Source organism: Psammomys obesus, unplaced genomic scaffold, assembly GCF_907164565.1.
Source record: "Psammomys obesus unplaced genomic scaffold, mPsaObe1.curated_primary_1811, whole genome shotgun sequence".
NCBI classification, from domain to species: Eukaryota; Metazoa; Chordata; class Mammalia; order Rodentia; family Muridae; genus Psammomys; species Psammomys obesus.
Genome location: NW_026596064.1, coordinates 15,135,464 through 15,160,334, shown reverse-complemented (window position 1 = coordinate 15,160,334; position 24,871 = coordinate 15,135,464). Strand labels below are relative to the sequence as shown.

Here is a 24,871-nt window from a genome sequence, read left to right as displayed (position 1 = left end):
TAGAGCCCGGGGCCCCCGGTCCCTCCGCGTGTAGGATTCGGTTGCACGGTCCTAAGACATTACTCAGCGCTTCACAGCTGGCAGGCTTCGCCCCTTCCCTTCGGCCCTCATGCCCGGGCAGGCAGGGCGCCTGGCAGCGTCCTCCGCCCGTCGCGCACGTCTCGCACGGCCGCTGCGTCACGCCCGCCCGCCCCGCCCGCGCCCGTCCCACGCGGGCCCTCGGTGACTTTGAGCGCCAGCGCCTCGGCCGCCGTCGGGTGCTGTGCATCGGCGGGGCCGGCAGCCATGGGGAGCCTCCGCGGCCTGCGCCTGGCGGCTGGTGAGACGCGGGGCTGCGGGCGGCATGAGGGGGCTTCACCGGTGGGGAGCGTCCTACTTACTGCAGCCCGTGGGACGGGGGTGCTAACCGAGACCCTGGCGTCTGGCTCTCCTCCACGCAGCTCCCATCTTAAGTTAGCGTCTTGGTGCTCCGCCTGGTCCCCATCCTCCTGGGAGCACCTGCTCGGAGTTTTATCCCTGTAACTTGTGCTTTCTTTCCATCTTCAATTTCTCCTATCCGTTATTGTAGTTGTGCCTTCCTACTTAGCTAACTTCTCCCTCTCTCGTTTGCTGAGGGACTTAAAGATCTCACAGACTACAAGTAATTGTCTTAAGATGTGGGTGGGAGTGCAGTCGTTTTAAACAATAGTGAGATTAAGTGTTTTGTTAATGCAAGCTCTGTACCCTGTTTTCTTAGAAAACATTGGAGCATTTGGGTGTTTTGGAGACTGGTAAGGAGAACATATCCCGCCTTGGGGAAATCTAGAGAACCTTGGAATTATCAAGTTGAGAAATCAGAAAGCTTGCAGCTTGTATCTTGAGTGTCTTTAGAGGACAACTTACTTTTTTTTGATCGTCTTTATAAACTTTCATGATATATCTTTTGTTCCATAGAATCAAGTCAGTAAAGAGTTAATTTCTAAAGAAAGAACAGCCCCACGTTTTGCTATTGGAGTAATGCAAATGTACATTGTAAATGCGAGTGAAGCAATGCAAAGAATAGTAAATGTAGAATAGTTGCATAATTTTGAAGAATTGCTAATGAAGAGGTTAGATTTTACCTAGTGGAAGACATGTTTCAACTGGGCAGCATTGCTTACACCCTTAAAACGCTAACACCCACTCTACTAAGAAAGAAAGAGAGAAAAAAAAGTGCTCATTCTATTACTGGTTTTGATTTGTATCAGGCTCTAATCCAACTGAAATCTTTTGTGTGCATTTTTATCAAGTATTAAAAGTTTTTTGGCAGAGCAAGCAAGAGAGTCAACAATCTGTGGGTTATGTGAAAGCCACTTAATGCTTGAAGAAACACTGAGGATAGTACTTTTCTAGACTTGAGACTGTATCATGGAAAAATCCAAAGTGTCTCGGAAGACATGCTGTTGGGCCGTTCAGCAAGACAGAATCCCTTGCACCATTTAGCAACAATGTAGTTTTACTTCTGATAGGGAAAAGCTTAGTAGCACACCGAGGATGAGGTGAGCAGCTGCTACTGAGGGATCTGTGACTGTCTGATGTGCTGTGAGCCCCTTCCAGTGATTTCTAAGCGCTTTCACTCACATCTGATTCCCACAGCAGCCCCTTCCAGTCTTTATAAACAAACATAAGTCACGGGGCTAAAGAACTTGTCCAATACCACTCAGTTAGAAATGTGAGCACCAAGGAGACGCAGTGAATTTGGGTTATCTGTGTCCCTTGCTGCTGTTGGTGCTGCTTACTGGTATATGGGCATGTGTAAGTTAAGTTGGAGCTTTTTTTTTTTTTTTTTGAGACATTCCTTATGTAGCCCTGACTGGTACGGAACCCACTATGTGGACCAGGGTGGCCTCGAACTCACAGATGCAGTTCGGGGCCCCTTAACGTGAACAGATGTGAAGTCTGCTCTCATGAAAGGCAAATAATGTTTGTGAAGCGGAAGCACACTTTCTTACACGAGTGGACTTTGAAGAACCGACGGCGTTTGCTAAATAAATAACATTGCCCAAATGTGTGGTAGCTCAACTAGAAATGTAATCTGCGCGTTCTTTTCTCATCCAAGATGTTATTCGGAATAAGGGACTGCCTGGGCGGATGACGTTTTAGAGCCTCACGGCTCATCTTAAGCAGTACAGCTGTGTTCTAGAAATATTGGCAATCTTGGAGAGACTCCCTTTGCAAACAGTACATAGGGTTTATGGGCTTCGGGTGTTTATCGTTGTGTGGATGTAGTTGTAGGTCTAGGGCAAAGTTGTTACAGGGTTGCCCAGATGAGAGGTCGGAAGTGACACTCTGACTTTTATGGTTGTGTACTACTAGGAGAGAGGGCCTGCAGCTTACATCCATGTCGCACTCATAGAAGAATCAGAGGCCGAATGGCTCCTCACCCGTACTCCCGTGGCTTCTGTGAGCCTCCAGGCTTGCTTTGTCATATATTTACCACATTCTCAGCACTTTAAAGGATCTGTTACTACGCACGGCTCTGATAGAAGGGCTCTAGGGGTCCTTAATGTTGCATTAAGCAAATAAAAGGTGAGTTTTCACGTCTCTTTCCTCCTGAAAGTTGAATAAAATAGATACAACTTTTAAGGCATTCTATCTTCATTTAAATGTGTGTGTGTTGTGTTCGGATGCTTGTGGATACATTTTGTGCCCTTGTAAAGGCCAGAGAAGGACATAGGGTGTCCTGCTTTATCATTCTTTTTGTTCCCCTGCTGAACCTGGAGGCAAGCTGGCAGCTAGCAAATCCCAGTGATCCTCTCTCTGGTCTCCACCCCTCGCAGCAAGGCTGTTACAGAACAGTAGCCACACCTGGCTCTTTGCATAGGCACTGGAGAGGCAAACTCAGGTCCTTGTAAGTACTTTTATCCATTGATCCATCTCTCCAACTCCAAGACATTGTACCTTTCAATAGGGTGATTGGGTCAAAAGAATGAATGGACTTAAGTCATCTAGTCCCTTAATTTATATAGATGAAGGAACCTCTGTTACTTTCTGCTTTTTGAGACAGGGTTGCATGTAGCCCAGTTGCCCTGGAACCCTCAGCCTCCTAAGTACTAGGATATCTAGTGTGCACCACCACCCCTGGCTGGAGGAAGAAACATGAGGCTTAGGAGGGGAGTTTTCTTGCTAAAGGCCATATAGGTGCGATGCTGGGACATAACCAATATCCAGCTCCCACTCTGATTTTATTTCCATTCCAGTTTGCCCCTTCATTGTTCTTTTGTTTGTACTTGTTTACCAACCCTAAAAGAGATCACATCCATTGTAACTACTCCGATTTTGGCTTTGCTTATCATACTACACCAGGTGGTGCCCGCAGGTTTCTACCTGAGCATGCACTGTGTGTCCCAGACACTGCTCGCTTCCAGGGGCTAGTTTATTGCAGTGAATAAACCAACCCATATACTGGCGCTAGAGAGCATACGGCGTGTATTAGGCTCTCCATTACAGACCAAGATGCGAGTGCTGCTGAGCTGGGTCCTGCGGCCTTTGTGCACTTCCTCCCCCAACTTCAAAAGTGGTCATTTCTTCAAAATCTGCTATGGTGGGAGTTACTGGTAAACACTGTCGGTCGGGGATTTTCTGCCCCCTTCTTCCTCCCAAGAGCCAGTACACTAACGACCTTAGAACTTAAGGGAAAATGTAATGAGGTAGGATTATCAGCTGAAGGCTCCATTGAAACAGAAAGGGCAGCGGTGACATGAGTAAAGGGAAGAGGTCCTTATGACTGGAGAGGTGTGGAGGGAGAAGAGGCAGCAAGAAAAATCTCAGATTACCTTGGAGGCAGTAGGAGAAAAAGTGAGCTTGCAAGGAGTCTGACCTGGATGAATTTGGTAACAAGAGAAGGCTTCAAAGCCTAAATCGTTCTTATTTTAAACTAAAATCAATAGGGCAGCTGAGCACAGGTTCCCTTGCTGTCGATTGTAAAGATGCCACAGTGAGCTACATGTGGGGTGGTGGTGGAGCTGGCATCAGGGAAGTGCAGTGAGGTAGGTGGTGTAACTTAGGAGGCATGAGTAATCGAAGATAACTTGAGGGGACTAGAGAAATTACTCAGTGGTTAGAGAACAGGGTTGGAAGAGGGAGAGAGGAGAACAGGCAGGAAATGCCCTGGAAGACCTGTTAGTTGGGCAGAAAAGATGCATTACTATGCTGTAGGTGTTACTGGGTTATAGGTGATGATGAGCTCGCTCAGTTAAAGACCTGTGGACTTTAAGTGAGATGAGAAATACAGAAGCCTTTAGAGTGAAGTTAATTTTGAAGTAGGATAGGGGAACCCTGGCGGGGATGGGGGCCTCAGAATCAGCTCAGAGCATACCTGGACACGAAACTCTCAGCAGAAAGGAGATTACCCCAGAGGGATGAAGACAGGCAGCAGCAGGTGTCTCTGCTGGAGTGGTTTTTAAGAGGAGTGGGGTAAGTCTGTGCTAGGACAAGCTGGGTAAGTCCTGGTGTTGGGCAGGTTAGCCAGTATCGCCAAATAGTGAGTTTTGATTGCTGGACCTTGGTGCTTAGTCTCAGGAATGAGTCAGTGGCCAAATAAGGGACTAGCCCTTGGGTGCTAGCATTAGGAGTAGAATCTAATGGGGGGAGGGGCAAAGCTTGTCTGCAATTCTAGAGAGCCCTTCAAATCCCTCCACAGTGGCACAAAGTAACAGTAAGGGGTCCTGGCACAGCTTAAGAATGGGAAGTGGAGAAGAGTGGAAGAAAAAAAAAAAGGTGGAGCTGGTGAAAACACTTGCCATGAAGGCTGATGACCTGAGCTTGATTCCTGGGACCCTCCCTCATCCCAATGGAGGGTGAGAACCAACTCCTGCAAGTTGGCCTCTGACCTCTGACCAACGCCACATCATATACACAAATCAATAAATGTAAAAATAAGTCATAGGTCATTGAGATTTGAGGAAAAGGAAAATGTGCTGGTTAGTTTTTGTCAGATTGACACAAACTAGAGTGATCTGGGAAGAGGGAACTTCGGTTGAGAATTTGCCTCCATCAAATTGGCCTGTGGGCGTGTATGTGGAGTGTTTTCTTGATTGACAATTGGTGTGGAAAGGTCCAACCCACTGTGGGTGGTGCCAACCCTGGGCAGGTGGTCCTGGTTAAGAAAGCTGGCTGAGCAAGCCATGGGAAGCAAGATGATGCTTCGTGCTTCCTGCCTCTACTGCTGCTTGAGTTCTCGCCTGACTCCCTTCCTTAACAGGCTGTGATTGGGACGTGTAAGCCAAATAAGCCCTGTTCTCCAAAGTTGCTTTTGGTTGGTGGATTTTTTTGGTTTGGTTAGGTTGTTTTGTTTTGTTTGAGACAGGGTTTCTCCATGTAATAGCCCTGGCTGCCCTGGAACTCGCTTTGTAGACCAGGTTGGCCTTGAACTCACAGATCTGCCTGCCTCTGCCTCTGCCTCTGCCTCTGCCTCTGCCTCTGCCTCTGCCTCTGCCTCTGCCTCTGCCTCTGCCTCTGCCTCCCGAATGCTGGGATTAAAGATGTGCACCACCACAAGCAGCTTGGTTAGTGTTTTATCACAGCAACAGAAAGAAAAGTGGGACAGGGGAAGATTGTAGATAAGGGAGGGAGGGATTGAATTCTCGAGGAAGGATGAAATAGGTAGCATCCAATGGCCACAAAGATGGGATGTAAAATGTGTTGCTTTAACTACACAGGGATCACTGCAGTTAGAACAATTCAGTGAAGTGCTCGGGAAGAAGCATGTAGGGAATTATGTGATGAAGTGAGGCATGAAGGCACATGCCTCAGCCTGGCACGGTGGCGCACGCCCGTAGTCCCAGCGCTCGGGAGGCAGAGATAGCCAGATCTCTGTGAGTCCGAGGCCAGCCTGATCTACAAATTAAGTCCAGGACAGCCAAGGCTGCACAGAGAAACCCTGTCTGGAAAAACCAAAAAAGAAAAGAAAAAGTACACGCCTCTTAGTTATTAGTTTGGCCTATGAAAGGATGATTAGTATTTTCTTTATAGGACCTGTTGAAAACGGTGAATGTTTTCTCTGAGCTAGTGAACCCTCTGTTTTACTGTGGCATGAGACAGGAATGTTCACTGTCTACTGGTTAAACTATGTAAACTGTTTCTGCTTCCTGAAAGCAGTTTTTTTTATATAAAGAACTTTAAAGTGTAATTCTGCTCTTTAACCCTCCACTGTCAGGATCTGGTCTTAGAAGATAATCAGAAATACCATTAAAAATATTTATAGAGGAGGTTACAGGGTTAGAAGGCTGAGAGCACAAAAGTTCGAGACCAGCCTGAGCAACAGTGAGTCCCCCATTTCATAGACAGACAGATAGGGTGTGATTAAATTCAAGTAATATCTGCGTCGAATATTATTCATCTGTCAGCGGTATTTCTAATATCTGGGGATAGTCTATAGCATTATGCCATAAACAAGATACAGTAACTGATGATGAAAATTAGGTTGCGTGAGCATAAGAAAGTCTGGAAAGAAATGCAGCAAGCTCAAGACAGGCAGTGCTTTCACGTCTACACCGAGCCTTTTTGTACCCTCCAAGTTTTCTGCGATGGGCAAGAGTTAGCTTTATAACTTAAAGGTGGTTTTGTGGCGTTTTGTCTTTAAGATGGGCCGATGCTGTGTGCTTGGCGGGAAGCCGGCAGGCAGTGAGAACAGGGGCTCTGGTAGAGCAAGGTGTCACTCAGGAGGCTCTCAGATGGGAGCGGTCACTAGTTCAGAAAGAGGGATTTGTGTTCTGAGCCTGCTGGGGAGGATGAGAAAAACAGACAGAGAAAAACAGAGTGGCGAGCCTGTTTTCTGTCATGAAGTGAAGGCTGACAGCTAAGGCCTAGAGAGTCTCAAACAGCCACTGTGGCTGGGGATGGGGAGGAGGGTTGTGGACAACAAGGAACAGCTCCATCCCATTGGAGCATGAGATTCTAGTAGCATTTTAAAAATCTTTATTTAAAAAAAAAAAAAAAAAAACTGGCCAGGTTCCAAAGGTTTATTTATATATATATTTTTTTAATCTCAGAAAAATTTTCCCATGGAACTAATGTTACAAACGGTAATTAGGAGTTCAGCCAGCCTACAGAACCCAGGGTCAGTCTGTCCTGCCTTTTCCTCTGTTGTGTTTCTCATCACCTTTCTCTTCCCCGAAATCACAGCTCTGCTATTTCCTGTGTCACCCACTTGGTGCTGCAGTGTAGACATGCTTCCTGAAGTCTTCCCTTCCTGCTCCCGGGTCTATCCTCCCTTCACTTCAGGCCTGCCCTGAAGTGAATCTTTCTCACTGAAGATTTACACCTAAGACACTATTCTCTCTCTGCTCCAAGCCGTTCTGCATGTTTGGCAAAGCTTTGTGGGGAGAGGTGGTTGTGGCAGGTAAAAAGATTCTCAGCTGCCCGGGAGCTCAGGGAGCGGCAATACATGAGCCGGCGTGAGCTGCTCTAGAATCGTCACTTAGTTCTGGAAAGGCTCTAGAAAAGAACGGGCGGCATTGACGCAGCCTGGCAGGCAGCTCCCAGTGTCACCGCTACATGCAGAAGCAGGGCAGAGCAGTGTCTGAAGCCAGGAACACTGCAGCTCCTGGCAGCATAGCTGTTTCCAAGCCATTGGGTCTGATCCTAAAAAGGCTCCAGACAAGGTAATAGATCTGGTTTGTTTGCTTTGTTGTAATGAGTGTTAAGGGCAGCCCAGCCTTGCTTTTCTAATATGGAAACTAAATCATCAGCGCACTGTTGGAAGTGAGCTTTGTGGACCAGATTACCAATCTATAAACAATGTAATTGCTGTAATTTACTTATTATTTTTGTTTTTTGTTTGTTTTTTGAGACAAGATTTCTAATAGCCCTCGCTGTCCTGGAACTCACTCTGTAGACCAGGCTGGCCTCAAACTCACAGAGGTCCACCTGCCTCTGCCTCCCAAATGCTGGGATTAAAGGTGTGCACTACCGTGCCCAGTCTAATTTACTCATTCATTTCAATAAATAAAAGTGTTGGGCTGGAGAGATGGCTAAGATGTTATAAGGGCACTGGCTGCCCTTCCAGAGTTCCTGAGTTCAATTCCCAGCAACCACATGATGGCTTACAACCATCTATGAGATCTGGTACCTTCTTCTAGCGTGCAGGTTTACATGCAGGCAGAACATTATATAAATAATAAATAAATAAATCTTTAAAAATAAATAATTAAATAAATAAATGAAAGTGCAGTATTGATGAGCTGTTCTGTAGGGACTTGGTCATCCCTGGGATACTGTATATTTTCCCCTGATGTCTTAGCTTGCCCAGAAGAGCTAGGGAGATGGCTCAAGAGTTAAGAGCACTTGGTCTTACTGAGGACTCAGGTTCAGTTCCCAGGACCAATGTAGTGGCTACAACCGCTGTAACTCCAGTTCTGATGCCCTCTTCTGACCTCCAGAGCATCAGGCGCACACACACACACAGCGCACATGTGTGCATGCAGGCAAGATATTCATATGCATGAAGTTTAAATATATATGTAAAATAAAAAACACGGATCAAAACCAACTTGGGGAGGAAATTTGGCACACATGCCTCCATCACAGTGACTGAGGGAAAGCCAGGCTAGGAACTCAAGAGACAACTGAAGACTGCGGAGGAATGCCGCTTACTGGCCTGCTTTATTCAACCCAGGACCACTGTCCCGGAATCTCACTGCTCGTGGTGAGCCGGGCCCTCCCACATCTACTATTAATCAAACATAAATAAATAAAATGTGCACAGCCTGCAGGCAATCTGACAGATGCATTGCCTCAAATTTTCCCACAGGACCTTAACTGTGTCAAGTCGACAAACTTTCCAGGACATTCACAAAGCCTGGGATCAGCGGGGGTAAGGGGGCCGAGATCACAAATGGCCGTGGTGAAGAGGGACTGGGTCACATGAGGTCACACATTAGAACCAGGCAGGGATCTTGGCTAGCATCTGTGGGCAGAGTCCTGAAGGTTTGCAGCTGCCTACAAGAGCCTGCATCCGTGAAGCTCCTAGCTGAGCCTGAGCACCGCTGCCAAGACTTAACTGTGTGGCATTGGTCCCCAGGGGTCTAGCACACAGTCCTGAGCAGCTCTTGAAGTGGAAGTGGTGTCTGTTTGCATCTCAGAAGTAAGCCTTCATATGAGTACCTGGGCCTCATCCAAAGTGCACATTTATACTGGATGGGTCTGGGTGGGAACTGGGTACCTTTCTAACAAGCTCCTGGAAGAGGCCAGCCACACTTGAGAGGAGCAAGGGCCTAGACCAGCAATTCTCGACCCCATGGGTCATGACCCCTTTCACGGGGGTCACATATCAGATATCCTGCATATCAGCTATTACATTATGATTCATAACAGTAGCAAAATTACGGCTATAAAGTACCAATGAAATCTTATGGTTGGGGGTCACCACAACATGAGCATATATATATAGTTTTCTTTCTTTTGTTTATCTGTAGACCAGGCTGGCCTTGAACTCAGAGATCCGCCTGCCTCTTTCTCCCAAGTTCTGGGAATAAAGGTGTGAGCCATGACTGCCTGCATCTTAAAATATATTTTTATTTTGGAATGATTTTACAGAAAATGTATAAACGGAACACAGTTCTTTATATTCACCCCTGATTCAGTACTCTAATGCCCTACATAACCATGCACATTATCAAAACTAAGGAAGTTAACATTGGTTTATTACTGCCAACCATGATGAGTGCAGGTCTTGTCCACCAGCCCACTGATGCCCGCTTTCCATTCCACGACTTATTTTTATTTTGTGTTGCATCGATTGGTGTTTGCTTGCATGTGTGTCTGTGCAACAGGGTTGAATACCCTGGAACTGGAGTTATAGACAGTTGTAAGCTGCTGTGTGAGTGCTGGGATTTGAACCCAGGTCCTATGGAAGAGCAGCCAGTGCTCTTAACCACTGACCCATCTCTCCAGCCTTGAGCTTGATATCTTTAGATAATCAGCCAAGATTATAGATTTTGGAGAAGACTATCTGATGCAGAGATAAAGTGTCCTGCTCTTCACACCTTATTAAATATACACAGGACCCGTGGGACTTGTGAATGGCCAGTCACTTTCTCCCTGGAGGTTGCTCTTTTCTTTCTTTCTTTCCAGAATCTGTTTGGGAGCGAATCACTAAATCAAATCAGTGACACAGAGAGCTGCATACATTTGAATTTTCTGGAAGGAAAATATGTCCTTCCCCATTTATTATTTATTCATTGGCATGAAATAATGAGTTATAGCCGATTACCGTATATGTTTTATGTCTATCGTATGTATGTTCTTCTCTCAGCTCTTGTGTCTCTTTACATGTTCCTGTCCATTTGTTGTTGCTTTGTTTTTGAGACTCTCACTGTGTAACTCTTGACCTTATGTACCCCAGGCAGACCTTACAGAGATCCACCTGTTTCTGCTGGGATTAAAGATGTGTGCCACCATATTCGGCTTCATTTGTTTTTGTTTTGTTTTAACAATTCCTTACTTTCTGGAATAAAAGATGTTGTATTCCCCTGTGCCTCTGAGGAGATCTATTCCTTTCCAAGGAGCCTTGATTTCTTTTACTAGAGAGTGGTACCTAGGAGCCAAGACCTGAGACTAGTGTGTTCCTTGCTGCCTGAGATGCTACTGATCCTGTCTGCCAAGTGGGTAGAGGGAGGAAACACATTCGTGGATCCCCCCCCCCCATGTCGTGATTGATATTTAAATTTTTGCTCTTAGTAATGCAGTTTTAGGAGTTTTGGCAAGTGCTCTGGCTTTTTAAAGCAAACGTTATCAGACTTCATAGCCAGCTTCAGAGCTTGACACCGAGTAGAGGAGCCCTGTCAGATAACCCACAGGTCCCTTTATGGGCACTCAGTGAACTCTCATCCATCATCACTGATCACTAGAGATTTGACATGCTCCAGGCCACCCTGTGGTTAGTTGTCTCCAAGAAGATCTTTAAGGAGCCTGAGATTAAAAATCAAAACTGTCTCCGTGTCCCATCCTGAACTGAAGCAGATTTTATGGAAAAGGGCTACCAGGAGGGGAGCCAGTACCTCAGGCAGCCTCACCCCCAGCCACTGGTTAGTGGCAACACTCCTGTGGCAGAGGTCTTCAGACTGAGTCCCTAGACAGGCCGTATCAGCTCTCTAGGACATGTTAGACTCATCCGTCCTCAGGCCCGCCCATCCTACTGAGTGAGAAACTCTGGCAGAGGGGTCCAGGAGTCTCTCCCTCGGACACACAGTTTGAGAACCTCTCCTCTTAAAAGTAGCCTGCAGTTTTGTCAGACAAATTTACCCGGTCACAGCCTTACAGGCAGCCATGAGGCCTCATCTGGACTTCCGGCTAGGGCTCTGGGGACTGAGCACACCCACAGGGTTAAAGGGCTGTTTTTATTTTGCTTTCTGTGTTTGTAATTTTGATTCACCAGAGAATGGAAAGTTTCTGTCTTGGCTATCTGGGGCAATCTGGTTCTGTCTCTCGGGGACCAAAAAGGAAAGTTAGTGAAACATGACCCATTTGTGCTCTCATTTAGTTATAAAATCAAATCAAGATCTCATGAAGCAGTGCGTGACTGTTTTCAGTAACAAGATTTAAAGGTTGTTTTTACCCTCACCTGTCACATCTTTAACGTGTATAAATGATCATATGTGTGTATGTAGAGAGGTAGAAGTTATTGTCGCAGAGTATGAAGTGACAGCAAGAAAAGCGTGGGAGGTATTACTGATCTAGGTAAATGTGTCTACCTCACATTCTGCTTCTCTCCTGTCATTTACTCCCTTCTGCCTTCACTGGCCACTTTGTGCTCCCTAAAGCTACAGGTGACGTTCTCGAAGAGACTTTTCTGACTAACTCTAAAATGTCACACATGCGCATTTCAAATACATGTACATGTTATGTCCTTAATTTGATGATGTCCTCCTGCATTTATATTTTTCCTCTTTGGCACTGAGCTTCCAACATACGAGGTGGGGGGGGAGGAAATGAGGGGGGAAGGGAGGAAGTGTGTACGTTTTCACACTAGAACGTAAGTCATAATAGCCCAATTTACCTGTTTACCTTATATTGCCAAAAGTGTCCTGCACATATTCATAGTAGACACTCAGTTATCATCTGCTGAGATTGAATGACCAAATATCTCCGCATGAATTTGTGTGGCTGATGGCCACTCTTCACTCTTTAGGCTAGCATTTTTGCACTCCCTCTCTCTGTCTCTGTCTCTTTCACAGGGTTTCTCTGTGTAGCCCTGGCTGTCCTGGACTCACTCTGTAGACCAGAGATCCACCTGCCTCTGCCTCCCCCATTGCTGGGATCACAGGCTGCGCCACGCTGGGCCTTTGCTCTTATAATTACTACTGAAACTAAATAGTGTTGGTTTATCTTCTGTTCTATGTAGAAAGGAGCCATGAGGGAGTAACTACTTCTGTTGCTTCCACTTAGAGAGCAGAGTTCATCTAGCCCAGTCCTAGAGACGGATGTTAGTGATGGTGGAACAACAGTGAAGTTACCTGGGAAAGCTGGGTCCGGCACTTACAAGTGGCTGAAATGGTAACTTTTATGTTATATATATTTCACCACCACTTGTAGGGTGGGGTACTAGGTTCTCAAAGTGCAGTTCTGCCAGCAGTAGTCCTGTGTACGAGGAGTTGTTAGAAATGCACATTTCAGGCTGGAGAGATGGCTCAGAGGTTAAGAGCACTGCCTCTTCTTTCAGAAGTCCTTAGTTCAATTCCCAGCAACCAAATGGTGGCTCATAACCATCTATAGTGAAACCTGGTGCCCTCTTTTGGTATGCAGGCAGAATATTTTGTAAATAATAAATAATTTTTTTAAAAAAAGAAATAAATGCACATTTCTCGTGAGTATGATGGTTCATTCTTTCATCCCAGGATTGCTGAAGCTCAAAGCTGAAAGCCAGCCTGGATACAGTATGAGACCCTATGTGAAGAGAGGGAGGGGAAGGAGAGAGGAGGAAAGAGGAGAGAAGCTAGAGCTCAATAGCTGTGTTTCAGACAGGCGTGCCGCTGACTCTGGTCACACAAAGCTTTGAGGAGCTCAGCAATGTGCGCTTTGTCTGTTCTGGGAAGAACCATTGAACAGTGTCTTCTCACACCCTCAGTTTGGTAACTCCCTCTGTCAGGACTTCTGGCCCCTCGGGGCAGAGCTGAAAGGTGCTCTAAAGATCACTTAAGTGATGTCGGAACATGAACCAAACGTGTCAAGCCTGCCTCTCGTCACAAATCCTGCTGGCTGTTCCCACTTGTCTTTCCAATTCAGCCCCGGTGCCATAATGCTGCATTTCCACACACAGTGAGGACACAAGTGAGAGCAACTGCAGTTCATCTCCCCTGACATGTGCACACCTGCTGCCCTTAGGCACCCCTGGGGGTCAACAAGGCTGAGACAAAGCTGCTGTGATCACACACCTGGAAGTGGACCGAGCGGGTCCCCACACTCACAGTGAGGACACAAGTCAGAGCAGCTTCAAAATGGGCCTGGAGTATGCTGTCCCAGAGGAAGGAAGCTGTCAGCAACCACGGATCACACATTGAAGGAACTCAGAGGCCACCTCAGAGCTCCCTCCAAACCAAAGACATTTGAAGACCAGCAGAATGAACACGTGCTACAGCGCAGGAGCTCTTCCCGCTGCTTCCCCCTTCGTCACCTGCAGAGGTTGTTAGAGGACTAGTAGTGTGTGCATACATGCATGCAGTCATGCATTTGTGTGCATGTGCTTATTCTTTGTGTATTGCATTCATCCCATGATCCTATTAAGCCTGTCTCTAAGGACCACCCAATGATGTGGGAAAGAACACCACCATTTTGTAATCCATAATCAAATCAGGAGTGAGAAGCAGTCACCTTTGTGAGCACACAAAGGAAAGACGGACAGGAACTTTGTAAGGGGTAGCCTGGGCTAACCTGGGCTGGTAGCACCTTCTGGTCAAGTCAGTATCACAGAATGACAGTTGACATCCAGGTCTTGGGGTGGGCTAGGAAGGAGGCTTAGTGCTTTGAAACAAAGTCTCAATATAGCTTTCTATAGCTGAGACCGACTTGGAACCCCTAATCCTCCAGCCACCGCCTCCCAAGTGCAAGGATCATAGACAAGTGCCACCATGTCCCGCGACACCTAGGTCTCTGTGTGGTGCGATAAGGAGTACCCACAACCTTGCTAAAACCTCTAGCCTGACTCCTGACAAACCTCAGCCGCCTGCCTTTAAGGGAGACTGCCATGCCATGATCATGCCTAGACATGCGTGGAAAGTACCTACGTAGAGTTTACTGATAAAATGTTATGTTGTGAGTTCTCGAGTCTCACTCCACAAAGCATTTGGAAACATCCCCATGTGTAGCAGCTGGGATGCAGTCATCTCTCCTACGTGTGGATAGCTTGCATGCTTTATACATATTGTGGTTTCTTTTATTCCTTTGTGTGCATTGGTATTTTGCTGGCATGTATGTTTATGTGAGGGTGCCAGTCCCCTTGAACTAGGGTTACAGGCAGTTGTGAGCCACCACCTGAGTGCTGGGAATTGAACCCGGTTCCTCTGAAAGAACAGCCAGTGATCTTAACCGCTGAGCCATCTCTCCAGCCTCCTACATTGTGTCTTCTAAATGAGATAACTTCTAAAAGAGCTGAATTTTTGTTTGCTTGTTTCTTTGCGATAGAGTGGCCCAGGCATACCTTGAACTCACTGTGTAACCCCAGCTGGCCTCGAATTTTGAAGTCTTTATGCCCCAGCCTTCCAAGTGTTACGTCACCACACACAGAATGAGTTAGTTTGTGTTTTAGAACTGAAAACTTGAAGACTTGTCCTTTCTTCCTGGTGGGGGAGGGGGTTAGACAAGGTCTTGTTGTATAGCTGGTCTGGAACGCACTGTGTAGCCAGCTGGCCTCAGTCTCCCGATGATCCTCACATCTCTCCCTCCGGAGTACTAGGATTGCAAGCCTGAACCACCACACTCGGCTCCTTGCAGGTATCTCTCCTCCTAGGAAAACATCAGATTCTTCTCTCTGAAACATGTATCTCTCTCTCTCTCTAGGACATTGTTTTAGGTTATATGAGAGAAACGCTTCCTCGTCTCTAAGGTTTACCAGAAACACTGACTTGAAGGGGATCAGTGGATTTTGCACGAAGCCACAGGAAACTCCCAAAGCTGCAACCGGTAAGGTTTTACTGCTCAATTCATCTATGGACCAGATAGCCACCATGCCTACCCCTTTGAATTATTTGGAATCAAAAGAACATGATGAGGCTAGCCAGTGTTCCTACCTCATGCTCAGTCACGCAGCTACGCCTTCCTTACCGTGCACGCATTGGTTGTGTTCACGGTGGTGTATGTGCGTGTGTCTGAAACTTGGAATGGTTACATGAAGCTGGTGACAGTTTCATATAAACACTGTGTTGTGCTGTGGAATGTTACTTCTCTATGAATAAATATATAAGGAAGTCAGAGTTTATATTGTGTATAAGTGCAAGTAAGTACATGCATACAAAGCACATGCTCGTGCTCACCCTGAGAAAGCTGAGGGAACATAGCAAAATTAAAGCACACTGGGTACCTATGGTGGCATTAGGAATGGCTTTATTACTTTTTCATATATGTACTTCCTGAACTGCCCGCCTTTCTTACTTTCTTACTTTCTTTATTTTTATTTTTAAGATAGTGTTTTGTGTATCCCAGGCTGAGACACTCCAACTCACTATGTAGCTGAGTCTCAAACTCAATCCATTTCCTCCCCTCCTCCCCATTTGCCCTCAAGTGCTGGGTCACAGGAACGTAACCCACCCCTAGCTTCTCAGTCCTCTTCTCAAGTAGTTTAGTTCAGTATTTTGTGGGTTGTGGGGTAGATATAAAGATACGTGTGTCGACTACTAGAGAGATGAAAGACAAACCCCTTTCTGTCCTTGCACACCTCTCTGGTGGTGCCTTCCCCTCAGCCCCTGTGGCTTTCCTGTTCCTTTTGCTGTCGATTCCTGCGGCAAAAGCAAAGATGTGGCTGGTGAGGGGCAGGAGGCACGGTGGAGCTCTCAGTCGAAGAGAAGTCTCTGAGAAACAAGGGGGCGTGTGTGGAAGTTGGCCTCCACTTGCCATCCGCTCCATCACACCCCAGCACCTTGTGAGTCCCTTGTCCTCTTTGCTCCTCATGCTCAGTGAGCACACTCCCTTTTGGTCTTCGGGGCTTCCCCTGTTTTGCCCTGTCAGCATGCTCTGCTCTTTCTCCAGCCCGCTTGCTTGCGCTCTTGACAGTCCGCTCTTTAGCACCCTCAGTGGCTCGCCCTTCACCCTTCTTACTGATGGGACCTCCTCAGGGGACAGTCATTCAGACTTGAACAAATCTGAAATGGCGTTTGTACCCCTTTCCTCCCTGGCTGGTTATCTTCATAACGTCTTAGCCACAGTATGCTGGTCTTACGTCCTCCAGGACTGAGGTTCTTTGGGAGTCTTTCCTTGTCTTAACTCCAGTTCAGAAGCTGTCCCCTTCCCTCTATTCTAGAGCTCCTGCTTGGCCTTTCCCCGCAATCTACATTCTTCCCTTTGCGCTCTTCCACCTGGTGTGAAGACCGTGATGAGCAGTGCCTTGCTTGCTTCAAGGCTCATTGTCTTTAATTCCTACACTTGGAAGACAGAGGCAGGCAGATCTCTGTGAGCTCCATGACAGCTTGGTTTAACTATATAGTGAGTTTGAGGATTATATTTAAATAGGAACCAAAATCCAGTGAATTGCTTAGCTGGGTGTTCAAAGTCTTTTAATGTAATCCGACCTGATTCAGCCTTTTTCTTACTCTCCTGGAGAAAGGCAAGCTCTTGCTGTCACATCTCAGCCCATCCTCTCTATCTCATCCTTCCGTGTGGTGTTCTTTCCACTTCATAGTGGCTAGGCTTATACTTTACCTTATTCCTCCTGGCGTAGTGGAAAATTGGCATTCCGTGCAATCCTACTCATGAAACATGAAGCTCTGGGCTGGCCAGAATTCTCTTGGTGTTTTTGTTAAATGATTAACTGAAAGACACAAACAGCATTTTTTTTTTTCCATTGCTTGATTTGAACATCAGAGTCTGAATCCGGAGTCTTACCTGTCCCCCCTCCGCCCTTGCAGAGTCTTACAGACACAGAGTGCCGCTTCACAAACCCACGAACTTCCAGAAGAAGATCCTGCTGTGGGCAGGCCGCTTCAAGAAGGAAGAAGAGATCCCGGAGACCATCTCGTGAGTGCTGAGGGTGGTATGTGGCTGGCATTTCTCCTTGGTCTCTGCAGGGAAGAGCAGCGTGTGTTTGAGTTCTATGTAAAACCTTTTGGCCAGATTTAGAAACATTCTTCATCCTCTACATGTTTTCGTCTTTGGCGAGAACCCAGAGCAGAGAGTGTTGGAAAACAGTTTTGTGTGTTACCCAGTGACCCATAGACCTGTCAGGCTCTGAAGTCAGGTGATGGTTTGTTACATCTCCTAGCTCCAGAAACCTAGGAAACAATAATATGCACTGCTTTAGTTTGTTTTTAAGCTTGGTATAATGATAATAACTACATCCTACAAAATCCACTCAGGAGCATAGTAATATTTTGAGCATGATAATATTTTTGATGCAGTAGCTTTAGTTTGGATCTTAAACGTACTCCAAATGCCCACACATGGTGGCACTCTTAGGAAGTAGTAGAAACTTTTAAGAGGTGAGGCCTCACCTGGAAAGAGATGGCACACACCTTTAGTCCCAGCACTCCAGAGGCAAAGGTAACCTGATTCCTGAGTTTGAGGCCGGCCTGGTCTATAGAGCAAGTTCCAGGACAGCCAGGGCTACATACAGACACCCTGTCTCAAAACCAAAACAAGTGAGGCCTCATGGGAGATCTTGAGGGATCCTAATCGTCTCTTCAGCACTTTGCTTCCTTCAAGGTAGGCCGCCCGTCCTCTCACACACTTCAGCAGGTTCTCCACACAGGCCCAAAGCGGTGGGCACATTAATCTTGGACTGTAACCTCAAAGACCCAAGCAAAGTAAACCTCGCACTCCTGTGCCGGTCACCTCAAGTGTCCCTCCTTGGTAGCCAGGAAGGGGTTTCCCCACCTGCCTCCTTAAGCCTGGGCTACAGTCTAGACTTTTTCAGAAGTTCTAAGTGATATGTGCAGGTCCCTCAGTCCAGGGTTTTTCAGCCTTAGTTTGCACTGTTGACACTTTGGGCTGGAATATTTTGGATTTTATGAACTGCCATGTGTTATACTGAAAGATGCCTTGCAGCATCCCAGCCTCTAGCCTCTAGATGCCAGCAGTACTCTCTCCAAGAGTGTCTCCAGGCATTGTCACATGTCCCCTGAGGGAAACCTGTCTCAGGTAGAAATCGTATCCAGCCTTTGGCCAAAGGCCTGACTGGCCAGCATGTTGGCCAGAAGTGAAACTCTCTCTCCTCTGGGCATCCTCCTCCTCCTCAGAGTAAGGGACATTAAGTAAATTCCCTGTCAGCAAGAAACTAATCCTGGCCTTCTGGCTCCAGTGTCAAGTCACAGTTGAAAAAAGGCCTGGGTTCGAGCAGCACTTTTCCAGAAAGACAGGTCATGTGTGCTCTGTGTTCATGGAGCCCTGCTGCTCCTGCTAGCTCAGTTACAGGGCACAGTATCTTACTGGAATCATTTCAGCAGAAAAGCCTTAGTCCTCCCTAACCCGAGTGACAGTGCCCTCCTCTAGGAAATGGGAGTGCACCAGAAGTGACGCCAGCGCCCAGTTCTTACTTGTACCCTGGTCTCTTGATAACATCCCAGAAAAAACAAGGTGATCTATCCCTGGGTGGGGTGGGGTGGTGTTGTTCAGAATTTGCTGTGACATACCATGTCTCCCTTGTCATTGGTTCCAAGCTCCTCTCAGACGTGATACTCTCATCCTTTTATTATTATCACTATCTGAGTATTTCTTGGTGGGGGGTTGTTTTGGTTTGGTTTGGTTTGTTGGTTGTTTTTTGAGACGGGATTTCTCTGTGTAGCTTTAGCTGTCCTGGACTCGCTTTATAGACCAGGCTAGCCTCGAACTCACAGAGATCCGCTATCCTCTGCCTCCCAAGCACTAGGATTACATACCACACTAAGCACAGGGTTACTATCTGAGTATTTCGTACACATATAATGTGTTTGGATTTAATTTAGTCATCGATCCCCTTCTCTCCAGTTCCTACCACATTTCTGTCCCGACCTTATGTGATCTTTTGAGATGGGTGGCAACTGTCATGACCATCTTTAAACATATTTTTCTTTATGAATGGTCTAAGTGTAAGCCATGTCATTGTTTGGAACGATCGTAAGACTTCAGTGGACCGATCACATAGAATCGTGTTGTATTAGTTACTTTTCTGTTGCTGAGAGAAAAACATATGACCAAGGCAACTTCCAGAATAAAGAGTTTGCTTTGGGCTTGCAGTTCCAGAAGTTAGGGTCCCTGCAGGCAGCACACAGACTGGAGCTGTGAGCGCTGAGCTCACACCTCAAACTGTAAGCAGGAAATAAAGAGGGGGAACTGGGAAAGGCATGTGGCTTTTGAGACCTCAAAGCCTGCCCCTCGTTTCATACTTCCTCCAACAAGACTGCACCTCCTAATCCTACCCAAACACTGCCACACACTGGGACCAAGTGTCAGGAGCCAGGCTGATCCAAGGCTTTCTTAGAGGCCCTGCTGACAGGACAGAATGTCCTTCTGTGTCCTTGCCTGGGGACAGACATGGCAAAGTCTAGTCTGGGCTGGGGCCAGGCCCTCAGAGGACGTAAGGTTTCAGTTCCTGGGAACCTGGCTTTTCCCCTGAAGAAACTGGAGTTATCATTCCCAGAGCCACTGAATGCTTGATCTGTGACGCTTGAGATATCCTGTGTTCATTTTGTGCAACATTGCTGGATTAGCCTCCTGCTGACTTCATGCCCTTGAATAACAGCTTTCTGCTGATTCTGGCCCATTCCCTGTCCCCACTGCAAACTGTCTATAAGAAGTTCTGTACTTCTTAATAAACTTGCTTGGCATAAGCCATCACCTTATGCAAGGCCTCCTGGTCCTGACTTTCTTTACTTCCTCATCTCCATCCTTCTCCTTAGGAACCTACCACTGAAGAACAGCCTGCTGGTCCAGGTCAACCAAGTTTTCATATGCTCTAGACTGTGCAAAGACATTCTTATTCAAACTACCATGCCCATAAAATGTATTTATTTCTTATTTATTTTTGTGGCTGATGAGATCTCAGATTATCTTAGTTTTAGTTAAGCAGTTAAGCAATTCACCATCTTTAAGTTGTCCCTGGTTCCTGTCCTCCAGCAGGCCCAGCTTCAGTGCCGCTAGAGTTCCACATATAATTCTGCCTCCCAAGTCCCGACTCTTACATCACATCGTATGGATGTATTCAGGGTTCTTCTCCTGCCTGGGCCTCCTCCATGGCAGTAGTATTTGAAAGCCATTTCTCTTCCTGATGTTCATCATTATATGTGCTAAGTATCAGGGGAAGTAAAAAACATTCCAATCCCATTGTTTAGAGATTATCACTTCCTGTGCACACCTGCTGAGGAGACCCCACTTGGACTCCATGTTCAGCCTTGAGGCTCTTCTAGGTGCCATGACAGTAGAGCCACAACCTACTTCCTTCCTTCAGGATCACAGATACATGGCCTTCTCTCTCAGTTTGCTTTATATTTATTTGTTTGTTTAGTATCTTGGGTTCTGTTCATGACACACCACCTGTGTTAGACAATTTACACAGGTCCCTTCCACCATATGGGTCCTGAGAATCAAATCCAGGTCATTAGGCTTGGCTGCAAGCATCTTTACCTAGGAGCCATCTTGTATACCAGCCTTCTCTTTAGAGTCTAGCACATTAGGCCTCTTTGCATTTGCCTGAGAAATTGTCTGTTAAGGCATATAGGTCAGTGGTCACTGGACAGATTAGAAAAGCTACATTCTAGCTGGGTGCAGTGACTCACCCCTGTGATCCCAGCACTCAGGGAGACAGAGGCAGGTGGATCACTGTGAGTTCAAGGACAGCCTGGTCTATAAAGTGAGTACAGGACAGCCAAGGCCTGGACTCTTTCTTTCTTTCTTTCTTTCTTCCTTTCTTTCTTTCTTTCTTTCTTTCTTTCTTTCTTTCTTTCTTTCTCTCTCTCTCTCTCTCTCTCTCTCTCTCTTTTCTTTTTTTTTTTCTTCGAGACAGGAAGAAAAGAAGGATAGCTACATTCTAGGTACATTCCAGAGAGCACAGGCTCCAGTCCACTGCCATTCAGTTTTGGCAAAACCTTCAAGACAAGATTAATATTAAGGAACAATTGATACTAATTGTTTAAGAGATATATTCATTGGCTCAGGCAGTCTCAAATCTATTCTTGGTTCAAGACAAAGCTAGATTAGGGGCAGGAGAAAAATACAAATTTACCTGTGTTATTTGAAATAAAGCCTAAAGTTTGGTTTGGTTGGCTTTGGTTGGCTTTGGTTTGGTTTGGTGGTTTGTTTTGAGGCAGGGTCTCTGTATAGCCCTGGCTGTCCTAAAATGTGCTATGTAGACTATGTTGGCCTTGAACTCATAAAGACCCTCCTGCCTCTGCTTGGGTTAAAAGCTTATGCCACTATTCCCAGCAAACATGGATTTTCTTATGAAATGCACTTTTAGATGAGTTAATAAAAAATGGAAAGACTTTGAATTGATAACATAGCTTCTAACTTCACCCACTACATATCAAAAATCAGAGTAATCAGGACTGCAGAGATGGCTCTGTGGTGAAGAACAGTGTGTGGAAATAGAGGTTCAATGTCCAGAACCCACGTGTGGCATACAACCTTCTGTAAGTCCACTCCTAGGGGATCCAAATCCAACACCCTCTTCTGGCCTCCTCAGACACTGCATCAAGTTTTAAAATGGGTCAAAAAACTGGACTACACAAAGCACATCAAACTCTTCCATGTTTGTTTTCTTTCTGAATTGTGTTTTTGTTATAACTTGAGCTCATAGCAGGGCTTTGAGAGGCAAAAAAAATGAGTTCAAGGCCAGCCTGGGCTGTCAAGCAAGAAAGACCCTGTCTCCAGCAACAACACCCACAGCAACAAAAGAGTTTTGAACTTGGTCCCCCTTCTGTAAGGTGCTGTGAGGTCCCCAGGTCCTAGCTTCTTTTTTCTGTTCACAGACATCACCGCACGTTTTAAGTTGTGGTGCGCAGAGCATTTGATCCTGCTGCAAGTTCAGAAAGAAATGGGTTGATGGTGTCTTCTCCCTCTGTTATCAGGTTTGAGATGCTTGATGCTGCCAAGAACAGGCTCCGGGTGAAGATCAGCTATGTCATGATCGCCCTGACCGTGGCAGGATGCATCTACATGGTCATAGAGGGCAAGCAGGTGAGCGTGGGCCCCTGCTCATTCTCCCCAAAGGTGGAGGAGAGTGGCGACTGGCTCCTCCGTTTGGTCTGAGAAGGGGAAAGTCTCAGAATAGTTTGTATTAACTCACTGACTGAATGCAGTGCTTGCTGCATTCCCAGCTCTTCTGAGTGGGGACCTCATTTGCTCCTCACAGCAGCTTTGGCGGGTAGACGCTACCCTGAGAGGAGGAAACTATAGCTTAGGAAGCTTTAGCATCCTGCTGGTAACTGGGCAGGCAGAGGCACATGTGCACAGGCCTGAGGATGTGAGTTCAGTCCCTTCATCACAAGGCAGTAGGAGAGAAGCCACTCCTCAGAACGGCCCTGAACCTGCACATGCACTCCATAGCACACACGTGCCTGCACACCCACAGTGAATAAAACAATAACCTTTTAAAGGAAGCTTTAGCACCTTCCCAAAGCCGTGCATCTCTCTAATGACTGAAGGAATTTGAACCTAGACATAACTGAGGTAAAACTGCTTCCCAGTACTGACTGTTAGGTGACTCACTTACTGGATGTGAGGACCAGAGAGAGAGAGGCTTTCAAATCACCAGGTTTATAAGGAACCTGAAGCTTACAGATGCACCATATATCTTCCAGACTCACACAGTAAGTAGAGAGGCAAACCGCTTACATTAGAACAAAAACAAAACAAAGCAGAACTTCAGATCTACTTTTACATGTTACCGTGTCCTATTTAACTATCTTAGTATTAAGATATAGATATACTTCGAGGGCTGAGAGGTGGCTCAGTGGTTAGGACTACTTGCTGGCTGCTCTTGCAGAGTATGCCCGGGATCAGTTTCCAGTACCCACATGGGAGCCTTACATCTATAACTCCACTTCCTGAGCATCTGGCACCCTCTTCTGTCCTCCACAGGTTTCATGCACACACGTGGTATATGTACGTATATGCAGGCAAATATCTGTACACATAAATACAAGTCAACTCTAAAGTGTGTGTGTTTGCTTTTAAATCCAGGCACACCCCTTGAGTATCATGTGTAATTCTGTGTCATATCTTTCACATAGATACCTTTTAACTGTTAGTACTTAAGTGATTCTCCTAAAGAAGCGCTCGTCAGCTGCTCTCTGAGCGACTGCGGAGTAAAAGGGAAGTGAGCTCTTGATTCTCTGCACCCTGCAGTCACATAAGAACACTAGCCATTTTGTTCTGGCCTCATAGGAGCACAAAGGGCCAAATGTGCTGACCTGGGTGAAGTCCTCTTGAACATGAGCGCATCCTATTTCAGCATTCCCATCTCCCCATTTGACCTCCCATTCATAGTTCTCAGACTGAAACCTTCAGAAGCCTATGTATGGGACATGTAGATTTCTAGAATTCTGAGAAATGGTTGATATTTAAAAAAAAAAAATCTCCAGAAGCAAGTAATTCCCCTAGGATGTCCTCCCACACCTTCCAAGGGGGTGTGCTAGAATGAAAAGCTTTTGAGCCAAATGTCATTTAGAAGAGATAATTAGTTACCATTATGTTGTCCTTCCATTGACTTTCTTTTCCCATCCCTTTCCTCCTCCCACCAAATTCTTCACATGTGAAATAACACAAATGTCAGAAGATCCCAGCTTCTGTGGTTGCTAGATTCACATACTGGACATCAAAACTGGTCTGATTATATAAGCGTCAAAGACATTTAACAGTTCACATTGAAGCAAGAGAAATGGAGGGCTACTCTCCCCCCGCCCCCTCAACCCTCCTGCTCGCCTTATCACCAATTGTTTGAAAGGTTGGAGTTTGGGGAAGTCATTAGGGGTAATATTTTGGTAAAGCCCAGGATTCCCAAAGCTGAATGTTTCTGTTAGAAGGGAAGAAAGGTTCTAGAAAGGCAGAAAAAGTATACAAGTATACATGTAATTCTGTGTCATATCTTTCACATAGATACCTTTTAGCTATTACTACATACTTAAGTGATTTTCCTAAAGAATTTATCCTTAGGGAAGGATAAATGAAAAGAGAAATGGAGATGAAATGGCAATTTACATTATAAAAGAGTGAAGGATGTGAGGAAAACAAGATAGTATTTGGAGAAAGAGGCTGTAAGCACAGGGAAGGGAGAGGTGTGTATATCTCTCCTTGGATGGGCTGCTGGATTCTCAGGTCAGAGAGGGGACAGAAGGTGTGTAGCGGATGCTGCTGCCCAGTATCCAGGCAGCTGTCCACTCCTGGCCTGTGCTGCAGTTAGTCCACTGTCCTCAGCACAAGGTGAGGCCGTCCTCCCCAACCTGGCATCATCTCTCCAAATTTGTTTCCTTTTAGGCTGTGAAAAGACATGAGACTTTAACAAGCTTGAACCTAGAAAGGAAAGCCCGTCTGAGAGAAGAGGCAGCTCTGAAGGCCAAAACAGAGTAGAAGTATTTGTGCTGGATTTGCAAAACCTGGGAGTAAGGTTGCCAAAACTCGCCCGCATTAGAAAGGATGTGAGATGAGACCCACTTTGCTTTGCACAGACTTATTCCACTTCCCTGTTTCTGCTGTAGAGGAACAAATAAATTTTCTTAAAGAATGACTTCTCCGTGTT

At 46.2% G+C, this 24,871-nt stretch overlaps 1 protein-coding gene across 2 annotated transcripts; it reads left to right on the top strand.

Moving 5' to 3' along the window:
- The first annotated feature begins 6 nt into the window (after nucleotides 1-6).
- On the top strand, nucleotides 7-24,859 carry Fam162a (family with sequence similarity 162 member A). 2 transcript variants are annotated; one of them, XM_055624804.1, is made up of 5 exons: nucleotides 7-319; nucleotides 15,013-15,135; nucleotides 17,073-17,181; nucleotides 22,203-22,311; nucleotides 24,610-24,859. In XM_055624804.1, the coding sequence occupies exons 1-5, from the start codon at nucleotides 286-288 to the stop codon at nucleotides 24,700-24,702; spliced, it is 468 nt and encodes a 155-aa protein (XP_055480779.1). In that variant the 5' UTR covers nucleotides 7-285; the 3' UTR covers nucleotides 24,703-24,859. The 2 variants fall into 2 exon arrangements, with proteins under 2 accessions (XP_055480779.1, XP_055480778.1); XM_055624803.1 differs by lacking the exon at nucleotides 7-319 and adding an exon at nucleotides 13,539-13,638.
- The last annotated feature ends 12 nt before the right edge of the window (nucleotides 24,860-24,871 follow it).

Bases quoted from the DNA above. Each gene is read 5' to 3' on its own strand.
- Fam162a (XM_055624803.1), top strand. From the start codon at position 13,578: ATGAACACGTGCTACAGCGCAGGAGCTCTTCCCGCTGCTTCCCCCTTC. The intron at 15,136-17,072 runs GTAAGGTTTTAC...CCGCCCTTGCAG, and splicing joins AACTCCCAAAGCTGCAACCG to AGTCTTACAGACACAGAGTG. The intron at 17,182-22,202 runs GTGAGTGCTGAG...CTCTGTTATCAG, and splicing joins GAGATCCCGGAGACCATCTC to GTTTGAGATGCTTGATGCTG.